At 40.2% G+C, this 21,828-nt stretch overlaps 1 protein-coding gene across 5 annotated transcripts in view; it reads right to left on the bottom strand.

Moving 5' to 3' along the window:
- The window catches only part of RELCH (RAB11 binding and LisH domain, coiled-coil and HEAT repeat containing), a 62,545-nt gene that overhangs the window by 6,119 nt on the left and 34,598 nt on the right, over positions 1–21,828 (bottom strand). For 3 of the 5 annotated variants that reach the window (XM_083519065.1, XM_083519063.1, XM_083519066.1), the window contains 16 exons: positions 20,439–20,529; positions 19,223–19,294; positions 18,471–18,611; positions 17,707–17,871; positions 16,356–16,503; positions 15,184–15,340; positions 14,530–14,653; positions 14,179–14,227; positions 12,631–12,710; positions 11,575–11,681; positions 10,322–10,421; positions 6,562–6,644; positions 5,711–5,774; positions 4,363–4,501; positions 4,127–4,243; positions 3,085–3,173 (listed from right to left, as the gene is read on the bottom strand). In XM_083519065.1, the coding sequence (XP_083375191.1) occupies positions 3,085–3,173; positions 4,127–4,243; positions 4,363–4,501; positions 5,711–5,774; positions 6,562–6,644; positions 10,322–10,421; positions 11,575–11,681; positions 12,631–12,710; positions 14,179–14,227; positions 14,530–14,653; positions 15,184–15,340; positions 16,356–16,503; positions 17,707–17,871; positions 18,471–18,611; positions 19,223–19,294; positions 20,439–20,529 (1,726 nt within the window). Of the gene's footprint in view, positions 1–3,084; positions 3,174–4,126; positions 4,244–4,362; positions 4,502–5,710; positions 5,775–5,981; positions 6,065–6,561; positions 6,645–10,321; positions 10,422–11,574; positions 11,682–12,630; positions 12,711–14,178; positions 14,228–14,529; positions 14,654–15,183; positions 15,341–16,355; positions 16,504–17,706; positions 17,872–18,470; positions 18,612–19,222; positions 19,295–20,438; positions 20,530–21,828 lie in introns of those variants that run through there. The other 2 variants (XM_083519064.1, XR_014529597.1) reach the window with 2 other exon arrangements.

A 21,828-nucleotide genomic window follows, 5' to 3' on the forward strand; every position in this document is an offset into this window, starting at 1 on the left:
GTTACCTACTCCTCTGTAGATCCACAAAGCATCTGAACCTTATTCAGTTCCTTTTAAATGGATAGCTGAAATGCAGAACCTCGTTTTTAAAATGACAGCCAGCCAAGGTCTTGCCTCCACATACATGCATGTGCATTTTTGATTTCTGGACTCTTAGTTGAATATATGAATAGAGAAACACTAAAGCTACGGTGAAATGCAAGTTCTATGCAATAATAATAAAAAAGCTCTGGGGCATGGTGTGAAGAAACAGATTGTGGCAACGTTGCTAAAGCTACAGAAGTCTGGGTCTTATCCATGCCTGAGTAGGAGTCCAATGCATGCTTTTTCTGCAGCTGCTCTTTAACACAGTCAATCAGCTTTATGTGTATCATTAGCCTTCTGAGAAATATATGTATAAGCTGCGAGTATCCGCTACAAAGCCCAGATTGAGTGCATTCACGGAGGCTTTGCACTCTCCAAAATAGGAAGTCCAAGCAACTTTCCTACTGTCAAGTACAGCTCACTGAAGTCCTGGAATGCGGGGCTCTCAGAACGCACTATGAGGTTTACTCTCATTTCCCCCTTTTATTGCCTCTCTGCAAAGTGTAAGCTCTGCCTCAGATATGGAACGAGGCTATGGTCTGAGACTAAACCTCTTGTTGTAAATGTATGTGTAATATTAGCACCTACCAAGCTGATTAAAGGCATTTACTGAAATCATTTTTATTAACAATTTCAGCATAGCAAATTATCAAAACAAATCATCTTCCTTATTCCCCCCCCATATTTCCTCTCCCACCTCCCTAACAAACCCTCCCTCCCTCCCTCTCTCTGATTTCTCATCCAATGTTAACTTCTGCATATTATAAAACTGTATACACCCTTATATTATCTATCTTTTATGTTATCCCTCAATAAATTTGTGTTTGTTTATTCAAAACCATTTACTGAAATCATTTATCCCACTTTTCTTCTGCTCAGGATCTAATCCTGGCTTAATTCATATTAAGCCAGAGCTCTTTGGTTCAGGAGCAACAGGGGAATCTGACTTAAGAGAAGCCAGAAACTAAGCTATGAAGTGGCATGTAAGGGGAGGGGCAAAGGAGCAGCACTGGGCCCTGATGAAGCCTTGAGTGATCATCCACACCAGGCCACTGTAGCACTGTAACCAGCACTGAGGACCCTAGTAATTCTGCAATCGTGCATCTTTCTTCTTTTAAAAAGAGAAGAGTGATGGCATATGCTTACATGCTGCAACCGCTCCAAATTTTGTGTGTGATCTGTTGCAAGCATGCTATGACGGCTGCTTGAGGGAGTGTGTTCCATTCCCATTTCTCCTCCTCTGCCTGTGGTATTTTGTTTTCCAGAATAATGTGGGTGGCATGTTTTTGGCTGTTGCTATGGAGCAGAGAGAGACTGTTCTGTTGATGGTGAGAGATGTTTTCCTTTCCTGTAGATGTGGCATATACGTTGTGCCCTCACTGGTTTGTTGTGCAGACGGATTTAACTTCTGCGTCATGCCCTTGTGCGCTTTACCAATGCAACTGTGCACCTTTGGTGCCAGATTTGCTAGGTCATGACCAGTACAACTCCAGTTGTGGGATTCAACATGCCTAGGCTGCGCTCCACAATGTCAGAAGTGTTTAATGGGTGTCCCACCTCATGGTTTCATGTGGTCCTGTGGTCTGATTGCTGACCTAGTGCAGGGACATAGAACCCTTTTTATATCAATAAACTATTTCCAACTTTGAAACTGTTTCATGGGCAACAGCTCTGTGCATGTGTGCGTAATGAGCCCCTCCACCCCCAAACTCCCAACACATAGAATGGCATTGTTTGGTCAGATAAAAGTCTATTCAATTAACAAAGAAATCCTTTTGGTTTAACAAGCTGTATTGCTGTATTTACGCGAATCTAATATGCCATCGAATCTAATGTGCACCTCAATTTTCAAAATCTTGAAACCAAAAATTATTTGCCAGCGCCATCAAATCTAATGCACACCCTAATTTTCGTGACGTTATTTGGTCAAAAAAAGGTGCACATTACATATGTAAATACGGTCAAGTGCTTTCCTTGTTCACTCAAGCACCCAAAGGCCAGGAATAAGAGCTGTTGAGAGTCAGCTCCCTATGGGTGTTATTTAGACAATATTGATATGGTATTGTATGGTATCCTATCCTGTGGTTAGTTCCAGCTTGGAGCTGGGAGACTATTAGTGGCAAAGTGATGGAACTAAGACTCAGATTTGTATGTTCATTGGAATAGGCACACGGTGTCTGTGCAACTGAAGCTGCCATACTGTATTTCAGGTACTTAACTGGCAACCAGTATGCTCCTTAACAGCTCCAATTTCCTGGCATTTTCCCCTTCCAGTAAATATAGGCAACCCCCGATTTGTGCAGGGGTTGCGTTCCTAGCCCCCGTGTGTGTCGATGGAGTACACATAAGCCCACCCTGTCCTGCCGTATCCCCATTCTGTCCTCTTCCAGGTCCAAAAGGACCTTCACACAGACAGTCACGCACCAATTGAATGCATGCAAAATGGTCACTACTGCCTTTACTCAACATTCTGTGACCACTGAGCATACTCAGTCCTCACTGCACTGCTTTTGGAGTTTTTTGCCCTCACAGGCTTTTCTCATTAAAAATTTGGTGTACAGTATTTCTCCAAAGCTTTGTGTTCTCCCAAGCAATGCTGGTATCTTGTCTTGTTTGTTCAGAGGCTCCCTTTTACTCCATTCATGTTGGCACTGCTTGATTTCACTATTAGGAGGAGTGATTTATAGATGGCAGCAATTATAAATTAAATGCGAGGAACTTTAGGTATTATCTTTCCTGTTGGCCTTTTGCAACTCTCACTATGGTCCCGACTACGTTGGCCCTGCACAAAGAAAGTCTTTGGGTACAGATTTTGTATTGATGGAGAAAATATGTAGGTTTTACATCATTAGGTTGGGCCTCCTTGTATTAGAGCATGTAGACTACAGGATGGAAAATATTTTTACTTTTGTTGGCTATTTAATATGGAATGATGAATCATAAGATTTCTTTTGCTATTCAAAACTCAGCTGTGCAAGAATGGCAGCTTCAATTACTTACCTCATGTTCTGGTGAGAGAGATTCCATGTCATTTCGTAAACACCTGAGTCCAGGTAAAAAGTGATTGACCATTAAATCCTCTGAAATAACTAGAAGACAAACAGTTAAGGTCCAACATAAAATTACTGGCTTGCCATCACCTGCCCCAGTCAAAATTAGAAGACAAAGAGTATAATGATTTTTGCACATTAATTTCTGAGTTTTCCTTTCAAAGGGTTAACTCTCTCAATGCCAGTATATTGTCTCCTTGTGGTAAACACAAAGAAAGACTGAAAATGGTTACTGTCAAACACAATGGATTTCCAGTGTCCAAATAGTTTCAGGAGGACTTGATAACAGTCAAGACACGAGGAGAGCAAATAGTGACAAGAACAGAATTTTTTCAAACATTTATAAAGACATCTTCTTTATATCACACTTCATGTTGATGTCTTCCCAGTGCATATTTTTAAATACAGTCGTACCTTGGATCTCAAACGATTGAAACCTGAAAGTGAGTGTTCTGGTTTTTGAACGATTTTCAGAAGCCAAATGTCTGGCTGGTTCCCAATTGGTTTTGGAAGTTGAATGGACTTCCGGAACGGATTCCGTTCGACTTCCAAGGTACGACTGTATTCATTAAATATATTCTCATAGTAGAGAAATAATTAAGCGCTTGGCACACAATATGTGATAGGGAAATCATTACTGCCTAGTCTTCCTACTGCTTCCTATTTGTTCTAGCACCCCAGTTCTTAAGCATTCCTTGTCTCTCCTGCAAAGTGCCCATGTCATACCACTAACTCTTTCCCTTCCTCTACTATGGAAAGCTTCTGTCACTGGTGCTTCCTCTTTCTTTCTCTAGAAAACCTGGTGACCCCCCAGGGCAGAAGCGGAAAGGAAGAGGAAGAGATTCTGATGAACTGCTACTGCGGATTTCTACAGGGTTGGATTTTCTAGCTGCAATATTTTCAGAGTTCCGTGCAAATGGATTCATTACCAAAGCACGATGGAGTAGTCTTTTAAATGACTTGTTGCGATATTCAAAACCAAACAAGGATACAACAACAGGAGAGAGCGCTGTAGGCTTCAAAGAGATGAGTAGCAATATCCAATCTTTTTGAATCTGCAGACTGTTGGTTATTGACCAAGGCGAGTTTATGCAAGTGTGGAATAACAACTGGAAAAATAAATTTTCAACAAGAAATTTATCATCAATACTTCAACTTACAAGAATGAGCTACAATATTTGCAGAACTGCAAGAAAATCAAGGTTTGTTTTCCATCATGACAACTTACATTCATCGCGAAATCTTGGCTCAGCGTTTGGCCCAACTCTTCCAAAGGTTTTTATGATTTCTGTGTGTAAAGAATGTTGGTCTTGGTATTGCGGATCTTCCAGAAAAGAGGCCAGCTGCATTTTAACCCTTTCCAACAGCTTAAGAAGAAGAAAAAAAACAAAAGTTATGAATACTTTTATGTAAAAGATAAGCAAAACTAAATAAAACTAAGTAGAAAAAACACTCCATTGAGGACATCTGTGTATAATATGAGCTCCCCCCACTGCTGCAGGGCTTTCTTTTGCAATTAGTATTTTGGTGCCATAAACAATAAATGCTTTCATACAGCCACCTCGGCTTCAAATTTGTGATCATTTGAATATCCATCCTGACTGATATCTTGAGCGCTCACTGTTTAATTTCTGCTCTCAAATCACATTCCTATTATAAATGCGAGTATATTAATTAGATTGAACTGAACCGTAGACTGTTCTGAACTTTAGCCTAGTAATTCTAATCTACTTTACTACTACTTACTTAGCTTCTGAATATAAGTATGAGTCAGTGCAAAATTCTTAGTTGCATTTCCTCAAATATTTTTCTTTAGAAAATCAGGAACAAGCTAAAATTACAAGAATGCAAACTCTACAAATTTTTTACCACTCAAAACTCAGTTTCAATAATTAGATTGAAAGGTTTTAACAGCGCTTATATATATTATATACCTATGGTATCCACCAAAGCGCTCCTGCTAGTGCAGATTTCTGCTTGTGAAACAGAATTTCCTCTCCCAAATTGTTTTGGGGTTAGAGGAATTCCCAGAACAAATTTAGGGGGCAGGCAGGGAGAGGAGAAGGAGGGGAATGATGCCTGAAATTTATCTTTTTTAAAAATTAATGCTTTGAATAAACACCTATGCCCTCATTATTATTACTTTCTGCCTGGTTGCTTCCACTGAGCTCCAATATATCAAAAGAAATGGGAAACAGTTTTATGGGACATATGCAGGCCTGCTCTGTAGCAGTTCACTGGGTCCATGATCAAAATGAGCAAGAGCTGCCTATCCATTCTAATTAATTAAGGCATGCAACTTCTCAGAACTGGTGCCTAAATTAGCTCACAGTCCTGTCCCTCCCTATCCCTCTTCTGTGTTCTGTCTAATAAACTGCAAGCTTGCAGGCAGGGACTGACTTCTGTATTGTTTCTTTTCTCTGTGGTTCACTTTAAAAAGACTTTGAGCATCCTTTATCTACCATTTTAAGACTGTGGGATCTTTGTTAATCTGAAAAAAGTTATGATAGCCCATACAGAGTTTAGTGGACAATATCTGTGAACAGCTACCCTAGTACATTATGCAGGCATCTTACCTCTCTCTGGGTGACCGTTTCCATGATGGTACCAAAAGCAGGAATTGTGGCTATTCTTACAGAGCTAAGAGGAAACAAAGCAGAAGGGTTCTTCAACCTTAAGATTAAAGCAGATTTCAATGAAAATGAATGAAATTTCAAAGTTAGTACTTGAAGATGTATTAGTTTCTAGCAATGACAAAATTACAGACCAGCAAAATGCTCAAAGTGGGGTGGGGGGGGGGGAAAGGAAGGAACGAGACAGACAGACAGGTCACACTCAGAAACTCACAATTCAGGATCACTGGACAAGGTAACAAGGGCCGGAGCCACCCGCTTGTCAACTAAGGCTTCACTCATGCCTCGGAGAGTCAGCTGTAAACCAGTCAACATGCAATAAAAATGATTTTAAACTGGAAGGATAACTAAGTTAGCTGTGACTGAGGATGGGCAGGCAGACTCACTGGCCTTTCTGAGTTTAGTCACCCACACAGGGCATTAACACTGTTAAGGACTCTGCTCATGCTTCAGCATTTACTGGCAATAATGTGTTAGTGAGAATAGCATCCCTCTTCAGCATTGAAGAAACAAACATCAACAAGGTGGCGCTTGGCACATGAAAGTTGCCTACACTTGTCTGCACCCAAGAGTGGCGACTTTTAAAGTCGCACCATTTGTTTTCCAATTATTGCATTAATTTCACCAACTTTATTTTGGAAGGAGATTTTTTTTCTAAAGAGCAAGGTAAGTGCCCGTTTGTTTGTTTTTTAATACGTTCTACGGTTTCGTTATCATGTATATACCCTGATGGTTTATTTCTTGACCCGTTGGAAGAGGGACGCTAGTTGTATCAAGACAGTTGGGAAACTTACATTTCAGGGTCACTGGAGAGAGTAATGAGAGCAGGAACAACTCTCTGAGCTACCAGAGTTTCATGTACCCCCTTCACCAACAGCTGAGTGGGTAGAGCAGAGGGGTATCACAGGTGATGCACGGAAAGAGTGAGCACAGTATCATGGGAAGAACAGCACAACCAAGAGGAAGAAAAACACAAAAAGCAAACCAAAATTAGAAGCAAATACCACTAAGCTAAAAGTGCCCTTTAAAATATTTATATACAAATGTGCAGAAGGCATGATGAAAGCGCAAGTGGCCCAAGCAAGGCGGCAGAAACTAGACGAAGTGTGGCGCTGTTAAAAAAGGAACAAAAACCTGACGGCATTCGGACCATTAGTATTGCAACTTAAATGGACTTAGGCAACCATTCTGGTTGTCTTTTTTGACTTCTACCCATGTATGTAAGCTAAATGTGTGTGTGTGTGTGTGTGTGTGTGTGTGTGAGAGAGAGAGAGAGAGAGAGAGAGAGAGAGAGAGATAGATGTCACATTCAGGGAAGATTTATGCAACTGACTCCATGTGACCAGTAAGTACAAAAGGAGTGCATGTCATTTGGAAGCATAGGCTGAGCTCCAGACTAGCTGGTGTTCATTCCATTATCTGAAGGGCAGGGTAGAAATACTTATAGTAAGGTGCTAGTGATGTACTACCACTAGAAGTCTTTAACAATTAAATTCCAACAGTGGCTTCTAAACTTTCCACTCAAAGTGGACCTGCTATTATTTTCAAAAGCAAAAATGAAGTGATGGCTCCACAAACTCCTGGCACTAGATTGTTTCCTATCCCAGTCTGCATCTGTTTTGCAACCATGTTGAACTGTTTTGATGTGTGGAATTGTTTTTAAATATCTGTATTGCTTTGTTTATAATTGCTTTCTATACTGAACTGTTTTATTTGTTTCATTGTGGCATATTTTATTTTTCTAACCTTCCCCGAGCCTTAATAGTAAAGGGTGTGTAAGAGGTCTTATTAATTAATATTGCTGGGCTGGCAACCTAAAAATAATTCATGAATGTGTGGCACTCACTGAGGCACCGACAAGAGTTTTTACAAATTCCAAACTGGAAGCTATCGATCTATTTAATATATTCAATGTTAAAGTGACAAACTAATGGGAAGATCTAACAAAGCCAGCCAGCTTCTCGTGGTTAGCATGGAATGTTCCATGGTTAGTCACAGTGAGAACTAGTGGGCTTCCAAAATTCAGTCTCCAGGAAAGGACATCAAATACGAATATTGATGGCATATTAGAATACAAAGGATGCCTAGATCAATTCAGTTTTAAAATTCCGGGTTCTTTAAAACCCCATCATGGCTTATGACACATGAGCAAATATGAACGAAAAAGAAGCTTGAGATTCACATAGCGAAAAAGATGTAACTTAATCAGATACAACCAAGATTTGAGATCCAGAATTTTCATTTTATATGTATATTTTGATTTTAAAGTGCAGAGGAAAGGCATGTTGACAGAAAGCTAAAATGTTGACTTGCTCTTGCTTGGTTTAAACCAGGGGTGGGCTGACTTCAGTTCTGCATGATAAACACCCCCCCCCCACCACACAGAAACTAGCATCCCTGCAGACCACTGATGTGTATTCAATTTATAAAACTAGAGGGCATTTTTCGGATCCCTAACTGTTAATGACATAATTAATTTGTATCTAGTGATCTTGAGTATGTACTCTTGCTTAAGGACATTGTTAGCCTTTTGCTAGATTAGATCAAGTCTATTTCATCTAGCATTCTTTGAAAGAATCCAATCAACCAGCAGGCATCAGGTGATCAAGAACGCGACCACTGCCTACTTTCTGCCCACCCATGGTTTCAACTGATGGACTATTATTACATAGATAACAAGTTCATATTCCTGCTGTGTATGGACAGTGTTCAAACCAGAACCAAATGTGGGTCAATGCTGAAGATTATTCATACAGTTTAATATGGGCAGTTAACATACACACATGTACACAAAAAGAGCAAAAGGGGGGAGTCATATAAAATACAGCATGTTAGTTCATAGTAACTTCAGATGCCACCTTTTATTTGCATTTCAAGTATATACTTGAGTTAAAAAGTGGACCTATGTTAGAAAAATAAATGTTCAAAGAGTTATCTTCTGTATATCAACTTCCATGATGACATTATTACAGTTGTCCTTAGAAAGAGTGCAGTTTTATGGTTAGGAAGCTTATGCAAAAGCAATGGACCCTACGCTGAAGGAAGACATCACTTTCCATTAAAAAACCAAAACAAACATCTGTGTGGTGTAATCTGCATTTGAACACCACTTACCAAGTAGTTTGCTGTATGATTAGAGAGTGGCGTGAAGAGCACTTTATACAATCAAAGCACCTGCCTCAACTCCCTTTTGAACATGTGGTACTACCTTCACAGTTGCTAAAAAGACCCCAGACACACACACACCTGATACTAAGAGAGTGGTCCTAAAAGCATTCAAGTATATTGTTATTAAACTGATAGCCCACCTTTCTATTAGCATTCTCAAAGGAGCTAACAAAGCTAAGCCCAATAAAGTCGATACATTAAACCATTTGGAAAATGGGAAGGCTCTTGAGACAAGAAAATTGAAAGCATGTCTCCCCATGGCTAGTAATTGTTGTGGCATGGCTGAAGCAACCATAGTAAATGGAGGGCAGTTCCTGGCTTCTCCCTCAGCTGCAGAAGTTAATGTTCTATGTGCCAGGAGCAGCAATGGTGGCAAGTAGATCCAGAAAAACATGCTGCATTGACTGTTCTCTTTCCCCTACTTAATGTTTACGTAGGTTTTCTTTTTAAATCAAAATCTAGGCAATTTCAGATTTTATTACTGGAAACAACTTACTATTGTTACCAGGCAATGCTCAATTCATTTTTTGACAAGGTTATTGACAACAAATATCTGGTTTGAACACTGAATTCAGCACTGAAATGGTCTCTCATAGCCAATGGAAGTTTCTAAGCATGCAATGCACCGATCTAATATTCAAGTCAGAAACAGAAGAAACCTAACTATGCCAGTTACCATGAAAACATCTTGCAAGTAGATGCAAGCCAGCAATACTTAAATAAATGAATGCTAGAAATCGTACAATGCTTTCAAACCCAAATTACACAGTATTAATATTCTGCTCCATCACACAGTGCACAACCTCTTAGAAGTATTTTAAAGCAATACAATGCAACATTAAAACATTCACTTTTTTGGCATCTGGTCAGATTAGACAATACAAAGCCCCAGGCATCAACAAATTCTGGCTGTGGGTCACCTTACATTGACGACAGGGTAATACAATCATTTCCTCAATCATTTCCTTTCCCTGCAGGCTGGAGGTGGAGGCAACTGGGAGGGTGTGTGTGTGTGTGTGTGTGTGTGTGTGTGTGTGTGTACCCAGAATACTATGAATATTTAGAGAGATCTCAAGGGTGCAATTTTAAGCAAGACAGTGGCGTCTGATCAAAAGGCGGTATGTAAGAGTTGTGTGCCACTTCAAACACAGCTAGAATGCAGCCTGCTGTCCCATACTAAAACTGTGTGATGCTAAACCCCTTACTGATTGCCTATTGCTTCTCTTTTCCACAACTCCCCTTCAGAAAGGAAAAAGTGACTACAGTAGGCAGCTGGGGGGCGGGGATAGAAATCCTTGAGGGTCTGGGTCTCTGGGCCACCAGTTGCCAAATCATGCTACAAGGCACCTTCAAACAGCATCTAAGATGCGTTCAATAAGCACTTACCTCAAACATTCTAGCAGCTGTGCACCGAACAAGTGCTGAAGTATGGACAACTCCATACCACAATACAGTTAGCAGCAACTCATGGTATGCTGGGTTTGCACTGAGGACACAAAACAATCACTATTGAAGTATAAATAGTCATTTGCTCTCAAACGACTCCACTCACTGTGCCATCCCACCTTCTCCCCTTAAATCCCACCTTCTCTGTGAAGTCATTGGATAATTTTAGTGATCAATCTATACCTAAACCAGCACTTTGTTCCCACTCAAACCTTTCCTCCCTTCTCTTGGTCTCTCTAGGCAACAATCTAAATAGAGGCTGTAAGCAGAGACTGGCCCTTTCTTCCATTAAGTTACACACCGAAGAAAGTATGTAAATAATTTCATCACAGGCTTCAGAATTAGTCTCCAGAATATCTGGAGCATGTACATCTCACACTGCAGTTCTCCAAGATGTTTCAAATGTTTTTTTGTTTTTGTTTTTAATTAAAGGGATGCTGATTGTTTCGCAATTATTTTTTCAATATGTAACATTTTGGCTTCAAGGTCAGTCACTGCGTTAACGTGTTAATGGCTAATGAACCAACTGTAACAAGCACGGAAAAGATGGACTTCTGTGCTATAGCAGATGCTACACACAATGGTTCCAAACATTTAGAGAAACCTCCAGAAAGGCTGATTGCTGGATAGTGATGGCCAAGATAGAAGCTGGTGATAGGACAACTATAAAGAGTGTGCATGAGAATGAGATCCAAGCTCTTACGCAAGTGTGTGAATCAGTGGAGGCAAGAGAATATGGGAGACATATTGAATAAAAAATCTGGACCTATCTGATAGCTCTAATGGACTTCTTTAGCAGTGAGTAGGCGCCACCCTTATTGGGATTGCCTTATCACTATACATGACACCTTGTATTGCTTGCTCTATGTGGATTTTAAATTTGCTGGCCCTTGGATGGTCTCTTTTTCCTTTCCTGATACTATGTTTTTATATATGCTGTAAGCCAGGCAGATGGGTGGGGCATAATAATAATAATAATAATAATAATAATAATAATAATAATAATAATAATTCCAAGTAAAATAGTCCAGCACTTTTGCCAAGGACATGTCACAAAACACCGACAGTATGACTGCACTGTCCAGATGCTACAAAGTCATCATTAGGCATTCTGCTGCAAATGTTTTAAGAGAAAAAATCCAGGAACTTTTGATCCCCCTTTATGGCGATTCCAGTTATAAAACATACTTTACCCCAGTTCCACAAAAGATGCTTTCAGGCTATCAAGAGGAGCATGGGATAATGAAAGCATGGTCATTACATCTTCTAAAAATCCAACTAACAGCTTCCGGTCTTCTTCCTGAAAGAAAATTTTAGAAGTTTTTAATCTTAGTTTTACAACATGTATCTTAAAGTGGCTGAAAAGCTAAGAGAGATTCAGTTAAGAGAGATTCAGTTTTGGGACCCAGATGTCAACTGCACTCTTTGTTCTGAAAATACTATGTCTACTCCTCAGCTACTGGCTGCCCCGCTGTCAGCATGTCCCAAGACTCAATGAATAACTAAAGCCATCATTCAGGGATCAGCAATCAGAGAAAAAGCGTTAATTCTGATTATGCAATATCAACAGCAATATCTGTGCTGACTTGAGTCACTATACTCTTACATACCTCTGAAGACAGTGGCATTACTAAAATGGTAAAAATGCCTCTCATCTCTGTCAACATGTACAAATATTTGCAGGCTACGGAATGCTGTGTTTACTCCTGTGTCAAGTACCACACATATTTTGACTGAGATTTGTATGCAACTCTTGTTACCATGTGCATTCCACAGTGGGGTGGGATGGGGGATCTTTCAAACTAGTCTCACTACCAGCAGGAATTTCTAAACACACAAATAAAGTAATGTCACATATTCCTGTTTTGACCTCCATGTTGCCCCCTCAATTAAAATGGCCAAGTGTATCAGGAACAGTTGAACTGATTGGCTGGGCAGAGGTCCACTTTTGGTCCTCTCCAGCGGCCTCCCATACCTCATCCCACATTGTTCAGCAGGACCCCCTGATCATCTGGAGATGTTTTTAGGGGTGGGGAACATAAGCCTGCAGGTGGAAAAAGGGCGTGGGAAACTTTCCTTCTAGGAATTTCCTTAATTTACCTTAGGGTCCAAGTCAATGTTCACATGCTGCTATGACTGAATTTATGATTTACAAAGCAGCTTTATTAAAATGGTAATGTAACCATCCTCACTTAGGCTTGAGTGTTTCAAAGACACGGACTATTCAGTACTGAGCAAAAGCTGCTTACCTGGATATAGCATGTAAGTACACCTGTGGCATAAATAGGAACCGTGGCTTTTGTTAGCACTCCATTTCCTGCTGTGGCATCTGAAACCATGCCGTACAAATAAAGAATAAGAAGCATAAGTATGTCAGTCATTTAAAAGTTCGTAGTTGCTTAATACTCTTTTAATATGCCCGCTAAAATGAGGGATCCTTTTCTTGGCCCAATGTCCATTGGTGTACAAGTATTCGTGCTGAGTGACACAAAGATCTTCCTCAGAACTTCTTTTTCTATGAAACCATTGCTTAAATCAGCTGTGGAAGCCGTGTTGGACGTTTGGGTTCCAAAGAACGTTTGCAAACCGGAACACAAACTTCTAGGTTTGTGGCGTTCAAGAGCCAAAACGTTCCGACTCGCAAGGCGTTCAGGATCCAAGGTACGTTCGGGATCCAAGGTATAGGGATTCAGCAGAGGCCCCTGAGGGAAGAAGGGCGTTGGTTTCCACAAATTCCGCCTTTGCCACCCCCAGTTTCACTCTCCATACTTCAGAGCAAGGGTAGGCAAACTAAGGCCTGGGGGCCGGATCCGGCCCAATCGCCTTCTAAATCCGGCCTGTGGATGGTATGGGAATTTACATGAGTATAATGTGTCCTTTTATTTAAAATGCATCTCTGGGTTATTTGTGGGGCATAAGAATTCGTTCATTTTTTCCCTTCAAAATATAGTCCGGCTCACCACATGGTCTGAGGGCTCCCTGCTGAAAAAATTTGCTGACCCCTGCTTCAGAGAGTTCCATGATCCAACAGAGCAGCTTTTCAGGGGGCATACAGAGCTGTGCAGGGAGCATCCCATGAAAATTCTGTTTAGTCTGGATCCAAGACAAGATTTGCATTTTTTCAGGCTGTTATATGTTAATTTTTCAAGACTTTGGGCACACTCGATGAGCCTCAAGTAAGCCGGAAGTGGCTTAGCTCTGCCTATTCTGACTTTAACATACATAATCAGCTGTGAGAAAATCCCATGCCTTGTGAAATCGCTGAGGAATGGAAGCAGGATATGATGCCTTTCACTTATACTTTGCTTTATACAAAGCCCCTGTCCCAATACACTGAAAAAAGTATTTACCAAGCACTGTTTGCTACTAATTAGGTCAGTTCAGGAGTGTGATCCAATAGCTTACTAAGGATTAGCAACATTTACATTCTCCCATACATTTACATTGTATGGGAGAACTAAAAGCTAGAAAGTGTTACATTAGCACTGCATGCTCAGGCAATTTATTGTCTCTAAGTCTGCCTTCCAGAAATAAGAAACCATCTTCAATGTAAACTGCCTCCCAAACTTCATTTGTAGAGAACTTGGAGTCTTGATTCAGTCTAGGGCAGGCAAACTCGGCCCTCCAGATGTTTTGGGACTACAACTCCCATTATCCCTACCTAACAGGAACAGTGGTCAGGGAAGATGGGAACTGTAGTCTCAAAACATCTGGAGGCCTGAGTTTGCCTATGCCTGGTATAGGGTGTTTTGTTTTTTAAAGGCTACAGTAGAAAAAGTAGTAACTCCGCAACTCACCAACATTCTCCTCAGACAGCCTTAAGATTTCCTGGAACTGTGGTTTTACCTAAAAAATAGTTATGAATTAAAAGAAAAACATTAGTTTAAAAACTGAGAAGAATATATTGCTGACGAGTATTTATTGAGATGTTCTTAGTGGGCAAGGTCTCCCTCACACTCTAAAACATGCATACACGGGGGGGGGGGGGGAACCTGCTTAGTAAAGGTAAGCTAGATGCCTGTCAAGTGCTTTCCAGACCTTTAATCTGGCATGTTAGCAACTTTTTGATCCTAACATTCCATTAGATATATGAAAAACATAAATTGTTTCTATTCTGCATTATCCCATCCAGATGTGAATATGTTTACCTTTGTATTTGTGAAGATTTTCCCAAACGTTCTGCAAAGGCGCCAGAAAAACCTTGAGAATTCATGTACACAGGCTGTTGAGGCTACATTGATTTTGCCAACTATTTCTATAAGTTGCGGCAACCTGAAAAATCAGGTTAAAAATAAGTCACTTTTCAGAAAATAGGTTTGTAATACTGTAAGCAAGCTGATCCTTTTTCCTTACAAGTCCAATATTTGGGGGGGCTCTGGCACAATACATTTAATAGTGCAAACATGAATCCTTCAACATTTAGACCTGGGTGGCTCCCAACAGAATATTAAAAACACGATAAAACATCAAACATTAAAAACTTCTAAACAGGGCTGCCTTCAGATGTATTCTAAAAGTCAGATAGTTATACCGAGAAGGCCCTCTGCCTGGTTCCCTGTAACCTCACTTCTCACACTGAAGGAACCGCCAGAAGGCCCTCGGAGCTGGACTGAACAATGGGGGTGGTATAATTATTCATCTATACCATTTAAAGCAAAATTTCTAAAACAATGTATGCTGTCAGTAACTGCAAAATAGTAGTATTAAAGAAAAACGCTAAAGCTGATTAAAAACATTGGGTCCCCCTCACCACACAATTATTCAGAGGAATTAGCAAGTGAAACAAGTCAGAAGGAACTCACAGTTGATTGACAACCCACAGTAAGGTATCCCAGCCTGTGGTACCCTCGTGTTCCAACTGGTAATCATAAAGTTGTAATAGCACAGCCAATTGTTCACGGCTTCCAATTATGGTGGCTACATCCTGAAGAGGCGATGCAGGCCTTGGGAATCTAGTCACTGGCAGCAAACGACAAACCACCATGGTCAAAGTTTAAGAATCCTTGTGCATTAACACAATGAAAATTGAGAAGCAATCGACATGCCTAACTCTAGGCACTTTCACCTAATAAAGTAAGTAGGGAAAAGACCTACCCATAGTCCATTAAATCATAAGGTAAAAGATGATTTGGGGATTTAGTCCCAGAGATTCTATGAGAACTAAACCAATCTAAATCCTAATTCTGTGGCTCAACTCTTGATACCTAGGAAGTTATGTATCCTTACCTTCAAGATGCTGTTACTGTAATGTGCTGTACATGGAGTTCCCTGTGAAGAGTTTTTAGAGGCTATAGCTAGTATACAAGTTGTTGGATCATTCTCTAATAAACTAGAATTCTAGAACTGGGATCCAGAACATGACACCCATGGGTTCCATAGCACCCTTCGGCAGCCCTTCCCCCCTTGGCACCCTTTTCATTTTGTTCCCATGAGTTATTCTTATCATTTTGCCTGTTGGGAAAATTGTCTATATTTTGTTTCAGTGTGTGCAGGTGTTTTGCTTGGGGCCCAAGATTATCTATAATGTATGCAAAACAGCTATGACCCTCAAGTCAGGGGATATATAAGGAGAAGGCATTATGACCACCAAATCTGCCAAATCAAGGGGTCTGATTCTGCCCTTTACACCAGGAGCAGTACTGGGCCTTTACATGGGTTTTGCAGCTGGCAATGAATACATCAGAAATTGATAGGAATAAACCAATTTCCCTATAGATACTACTCATCTAAAGTGTCAACAATGCTTCCTACATGCAGAATTATAGGTTTTATTTCATAGTAGTGAAAAAAGAGAGTTCACATTTCAAAGACTTCTTGAACCAGAAGTCTTCAAGCTACGTAGAGAGCAAGCTCGCTGCACTGCATTCACCTGTACAGCTTTTCTATGGAATGTTAATTTAAAGTTAATGTGAAATGAAAATAAATTTGACCCTATTTCAAAATAAACCCTCACAGAGAATGATCAAGAAGTTACCTTCAATCTGTGGAATTTCACCCTGAAGCTTAGCTTTGCTTGTAAAAGGTGCATTCTGTAGCACTAGTGCAAAAAGCGAAGGAATCAAGGACTGCAAAGCAGAAAGATACATGTGCAGCTTGTGTTCATCAAGTCCATGCTCGCCTTCCTGAAATGCAAACAGGGAATCCAGGTGAAAATCTTGCTCCTTTGCTCTCAAGGTGCTTATCCATTCAAAATGAGCTTCTGAATAATTAAAAACCCATTAACAAGAATCTATCAGAGAAAGACCAGAAAGGGGAGAACAGATAAAGGCAAAGGGGTTTTGTATCAGGTTCTTCTCCAAAAACCCAACTATTGACCTGATGCATTCGTGACATTTATAATCGTCTTTCTTGCAAGGTGGAACAAAAGGTCTCACGTGATCTCCTGCTTTGACTCTAGAGAGCCAGAGAAGTTTAGTTTCAGCAAGGTTGCTGCACCAATGTGCCTTCAGTTCAAATCATGAAAGACTAAATGAAGCAAAACACTGTGGGGGCACAATCCAAGACAATGTTAACCATCTCAAATCTCAATGATCCCTGTAAGAATGATTCAAGTATGTACTTATCACAGTCCATAGGAGCCAACTCCTAGGGGTTGTGGGGGCTTCGCCCCCCATAAAATATTTGAGGGGCCAAGCCTCCCCCCCAGTTGATGGGCATTGCCAATCAACAGTGTGCATGCACCACATCATGTGACTATGTGGGGTGGGGCTTACTTGCCCCACCCCATTTTTTAATTAAAAGTCAGCACCCCTGACTCAGTTGGACTTTAAAGTGCTTAACTTTAGATTGTGCCCACTGCTATTTCTCATACAGCATCCCAGTTCTACTACAGACTCCTAATCTCACAGCAACTGGCATGAGTCAGCTTACTAGAGAGAGAGAAGAATGAACTTCCAATGTGAAAATCTGAAAAAATGTCCTAGAAACGTGCAACATATTCAGACAATTCCTATGAATACCAAGATAGCAGAGGGGAAAACACTTTCAAAAGTTTAAGAATTCCAGCATTTCTTTATAGATAGCAAAACATACAGCAAAAGACAATCATCAGCAAGCAACCAGATGATCAAACTCTAGACATACATAGTAGTAGCAGCAGCAGCAAGTTAACACTGTAGATAAAATGCCCTTTAAAGGAAATGGCAACAAGAACATTATAAAAAAGTGATCTGCAGAATAGTCCAAACAACTAGTTGTGATGGTGTTGAATGTTACCGATTCTAGTAAGTGGGGGTGGGGGGAGATTAGAATATTTATATGAGCTGTATCTTTGCTTATTCAAGAGGCACAAAAAACAGTGAGTATGAGACACCTTTAATATTTACCCTGAGTAGTTTTTCAATTTTACTAAGCAATGTAGGTATAAGATGAGACTGCAAATTTCCTAGTTCTGTGGTCCAGGCAGCATAGGCAGGTAAAAACACTTGATGAGTTGCACCAACTACTCGTTCTGAGGGATCACCCAATGCTGAAAGTAGTAGTTCAAAACCCTGGTAAGAAAGAAACAGACTGTTTAGGAGAGTTATGTTTACTTTGCTTAAGCATTCCAGGCACCCTCAAGATAAGCAAGTGTCTATCTTGAATTTGATGAAAAGGCGTTTCCAGTGGTTTAAGTTAATTCAAAAAGTTCCACAACTATTTGGAATAGATGCCGCAACACCATAAGTGTCAAGGGGCTAAATTTGTTAAAGTTAAATGGGCATGCAGAAAAGTTAGGTGAACTATAAAACTGGATAATTCATTCAATCCTTGCATAAGCAGCCAAGGTACCCATAGGTATTACAACTAAAAAATTACAGCAGAATCACTGAACCCTAGTTCACAGTCAAAATAATGAACATTCTTCAGTGATTTTACAGAATGTTCCCTCTCTCTTCTGCCAGCTTGCTCTTTTTTTGCTAACACACAAGAAGATATTTTCAGAGCCCAAAAGTTAGGTCACATCTCAAAATGCTGATGATGTTAAAAATAGCCCAGGGTATTTTGGGGGGATTAGTTTGGTAAATACTTCCTGGTGATTTTTCAGACTTTGTTCATAATCACATGATCTAGTAACTGTCCTGTCCTGTATTATTATCAGATACACTACCTGTTGGTATTTGTCCGGATCATCAATGTACCCCATGATGATACCAAGGCTTTTGATCACAGCTTCTCGCACCAAATCTGTCTTATCTTCCATCAACATCTGCTGTAACATGGAAAGTACCAACGAACTTCGAATCTCTTTCTGAAAGAGGAAATTAGTATTTGCTGGAATTACATTACATAAACTTGGAAACATAAGACCAATAATATCATATACCTCTATGCTATCTTTTACAGTTCTGTATAAAGAGAGTGATGGCAGCTAATCTTGATGGCAAAATAATCTGGTAGAATAAGCTATTTTAGGCCTAGACCTGCAAAAAATCCAATATATGCATTTAGAATGCATGGGGCGGGGGACATTGGTTGGGATTAGTTCTGCACATATTGTTTCCCAAAAGGCCACATTGCTTTGTTCTATGTGAACATTAGCAAGCGCTACAACTGAAGTAGTTGGCCAGGATCCAAAATGACTGGATTAATTCCTTTCCTTAGGCTTTTAGAAATCTTGTTCCAGACTAGCAGTCTAAGATGCCACATGGCTAAACTATTTTTGAGTAGGAGCTTCAAAAGCAGTTGGTGATATAACATCGTGTTCTGCTGCTCCAAAACAAAAACATGGTGGGCCAGTAAAAACTAGGAAGAGGGGGATTGTACTAAGTGGGTCTTCAGAATCTGGCCATCATTTTAACCTCTTCAATGAGTCTTAAATTTAGATAAATATTAACTGCAAACAGAACACAGAACACTTACAGGAAGATAAGGTGCTAATGCTCCACAGGACTCTGCCACTAACAGCCGTCTTTCTGGATATTTGTGATTGATCTGTCGGAAGGAAAAGTTACTCCTTTCATTTTTTTTGCTTATAATTCCGTCCTGTATTTCTCTGTTTCAAATGCCAGCATGTAAAGAATATGAGGCTGCTGCTATTTACTATGCCACCACAGGTTTCCATTCACAAACCATAGTCAGGATGCACAGTATGCCTTGAACCTGGAATTCTTATGTTTCCAGAAAGGAAACATAGCCTTGCTGCTGAGGTCTGGTGAAGAGATGGGGGCTACAAAGACATTAGACACTTTCATAACATCCCCATAAAGGGAAGAAGTCTAGGCCAGGCAGCAGATTTTATCAGCTCCTGAGAGGCGCATCAATGGTCTGGCCAAACTGTTGGGGTCAGTCTAACTCCACCTTCCCAGAGACTATTCAGCACCCTGCAGGTCCTGAGCTAAGACAGAAGGAAGCCCAGGCCTAGCAGCTTACGTCAGTACAGGCAAATCCCCATTTACACATGTTTGATATGTATGCAACTGTTTATATGCACATTGCGCCAAACCTGGAAGTGACACAGAAATGTCATAAAAGACGTCACTCAAAGAGCAGAGCGGGGGCATAGCAAAGCAGGGGTAGAATGGGGGCAGGTTTTTTCAATTATGTGCAATTTCACGGATGCGCACAATGACCCATAACGCTACCCCTATGCAAACTGAGGGTTGCCTGTAGTCAGCATGGAAAGAACACAATTGATCTATATTTTATACCATTTATTTGTTTAGGATTTTAATACTATAAACCATTTTGGCTTTACAACTGGCAGAAAGGTGCTATATGCATGCAAAAAATAAATAATAAACTCCTATTAATAAAGCTTTGTCACTTGACCACTGCTAACCCTTAGGAGAATTTCATGGGTTAGCACAATACATGACTTAAGAACAGTTTCTTCTTCTGTTTATTTGAACTGGCACCTTCAACCTCAGATCTTCCTAACCTACAGGTGAGATGCTCATGGATTGCCCACCCAGATTGCTCTTGGCTTTTGCTTTCCTTTACAATTACAATTCTCAGAAGCATATGCTATTTAATATATTGTAAACCACTGTTGACAAGACCACAGTTGCTGGTAAACTGCATAATTTTTTTTTGGCCCCGGTATCCCATGAAGTAAATAAAGATTATCTCCTATTACCTGCTCCCAACATTGTGGTAAAAGTTCTGCTTCTACACGTGTTGGTCCAACATGCCGAGCAAATGCTACACACCCAGTCAGAATCATTTGCCTATAAAATAAAAATCTTCAGCCTATTACAGTGAAACATGCTTGTACAACAACCACACATATGCCTAAAAGGAGATATAACAGACTGAATGGTCTGCACAGAAAATGGCATCTGGAGTGCGCTGCGAGCCATTAGTTACTGACAATCACGTCACTGATGGTTCATTAAACACGACATTTTCCAAGTATGAAAATAATTTCCATGAAGCAAGAAGTGTACACTTGCACTGCGTTTTGTACATGGTTGTGCTTAAACATCACTATCGGGCAGTCATTGGACATAAGTGCTTCCTGGTTAGAAGTCTAGCTGCAATATTCACACAACACTTGGTAAGTGACCATGTAGAGGAGGAAAAATGTCTTGTAAGAAGTGGCCCTCAATTATAAAACTAGTCAACAAAGGTGAATGTAGATTATACAGATCAAGCAAACTAAGAGAAGCTAAATACAGTGGTACCTCGGGTTAAGTACTTAATTTGTTCCAGAGGTCCGTTCTTAACCTGAAACTGCTAATTTTTAAGAAAGCAATTTCTTAGCAACTGCATCCCCTAGTGGTGTTCAGTGCACATGACAGTGTTTTCTGCACTGTTTGTATTCTATGAAGGAGACTGCTGGTAGAAATACAACTTCAGGCATACAGTGGTACTTCAGGTTAAGTACTTAATTCGTTCCGGAGGTCTGTTCTTAACCTGAAACTGTTCTTAACCTGAAGCACCACTTTAGCGAATGGGGTCTCCTGCTGCTGCTGTGCCGCCAGAGCACGAATTCTGTTCTCATCCTGAAGCAAAGTTCTTAACCTGAAGCACTATTTCTGGGTTAGCGGAGTCTGTAACCTGAAGCGTATGTAACCTGAAGTGTATGTAACCCGAGGTACCACTGTATTGCTTTTGTAGAGAGGCAAAAGCCTTAAAAAGTACACAAACTGACTGTTATAAAATCTCTAGGGGGGGAAAATCAGTCCTTGAGAAGCCTAAATGATTTAATGAACATGTTCAATATGTGGAATTGTTGCTACAAAGACAAAGAAACTTTCAATGCAGAGTATAGCTAATCTTCTGCTTCCTTCTAGCAGATACAGCTATACCTGCTACTTTCCTATAATTAAATTTAAAAAGAATCCACAAAATACAGAACCTAACTACCATCCCATTAATATTAGGAGGGTGTCTTCACTTTACTGTTTTCAGCAGCTGCTAAAAACCTGTGTTTCACCAAGCATTCCTAGGTAGGTAATTTTATTACACATGATTGTTTTTAAATTGCTTATTTATATTTTGATAACAGTTTAACTTTTTTTAAA

The sequence above is a fragment of the Podarcis liolepis genome, assembly GCF_965112155.1.
Source record: "Podarcis liolepis genome assembly, chromosome: 8".
In the NCBI taxonomy this organism is placed as follows: domain Eukaryota; kingdom Metazoa; phylum Chordata; class Lepidosauria; order Squamata; family Lacertidae; genus Podarcis; species Podarcis liolepis.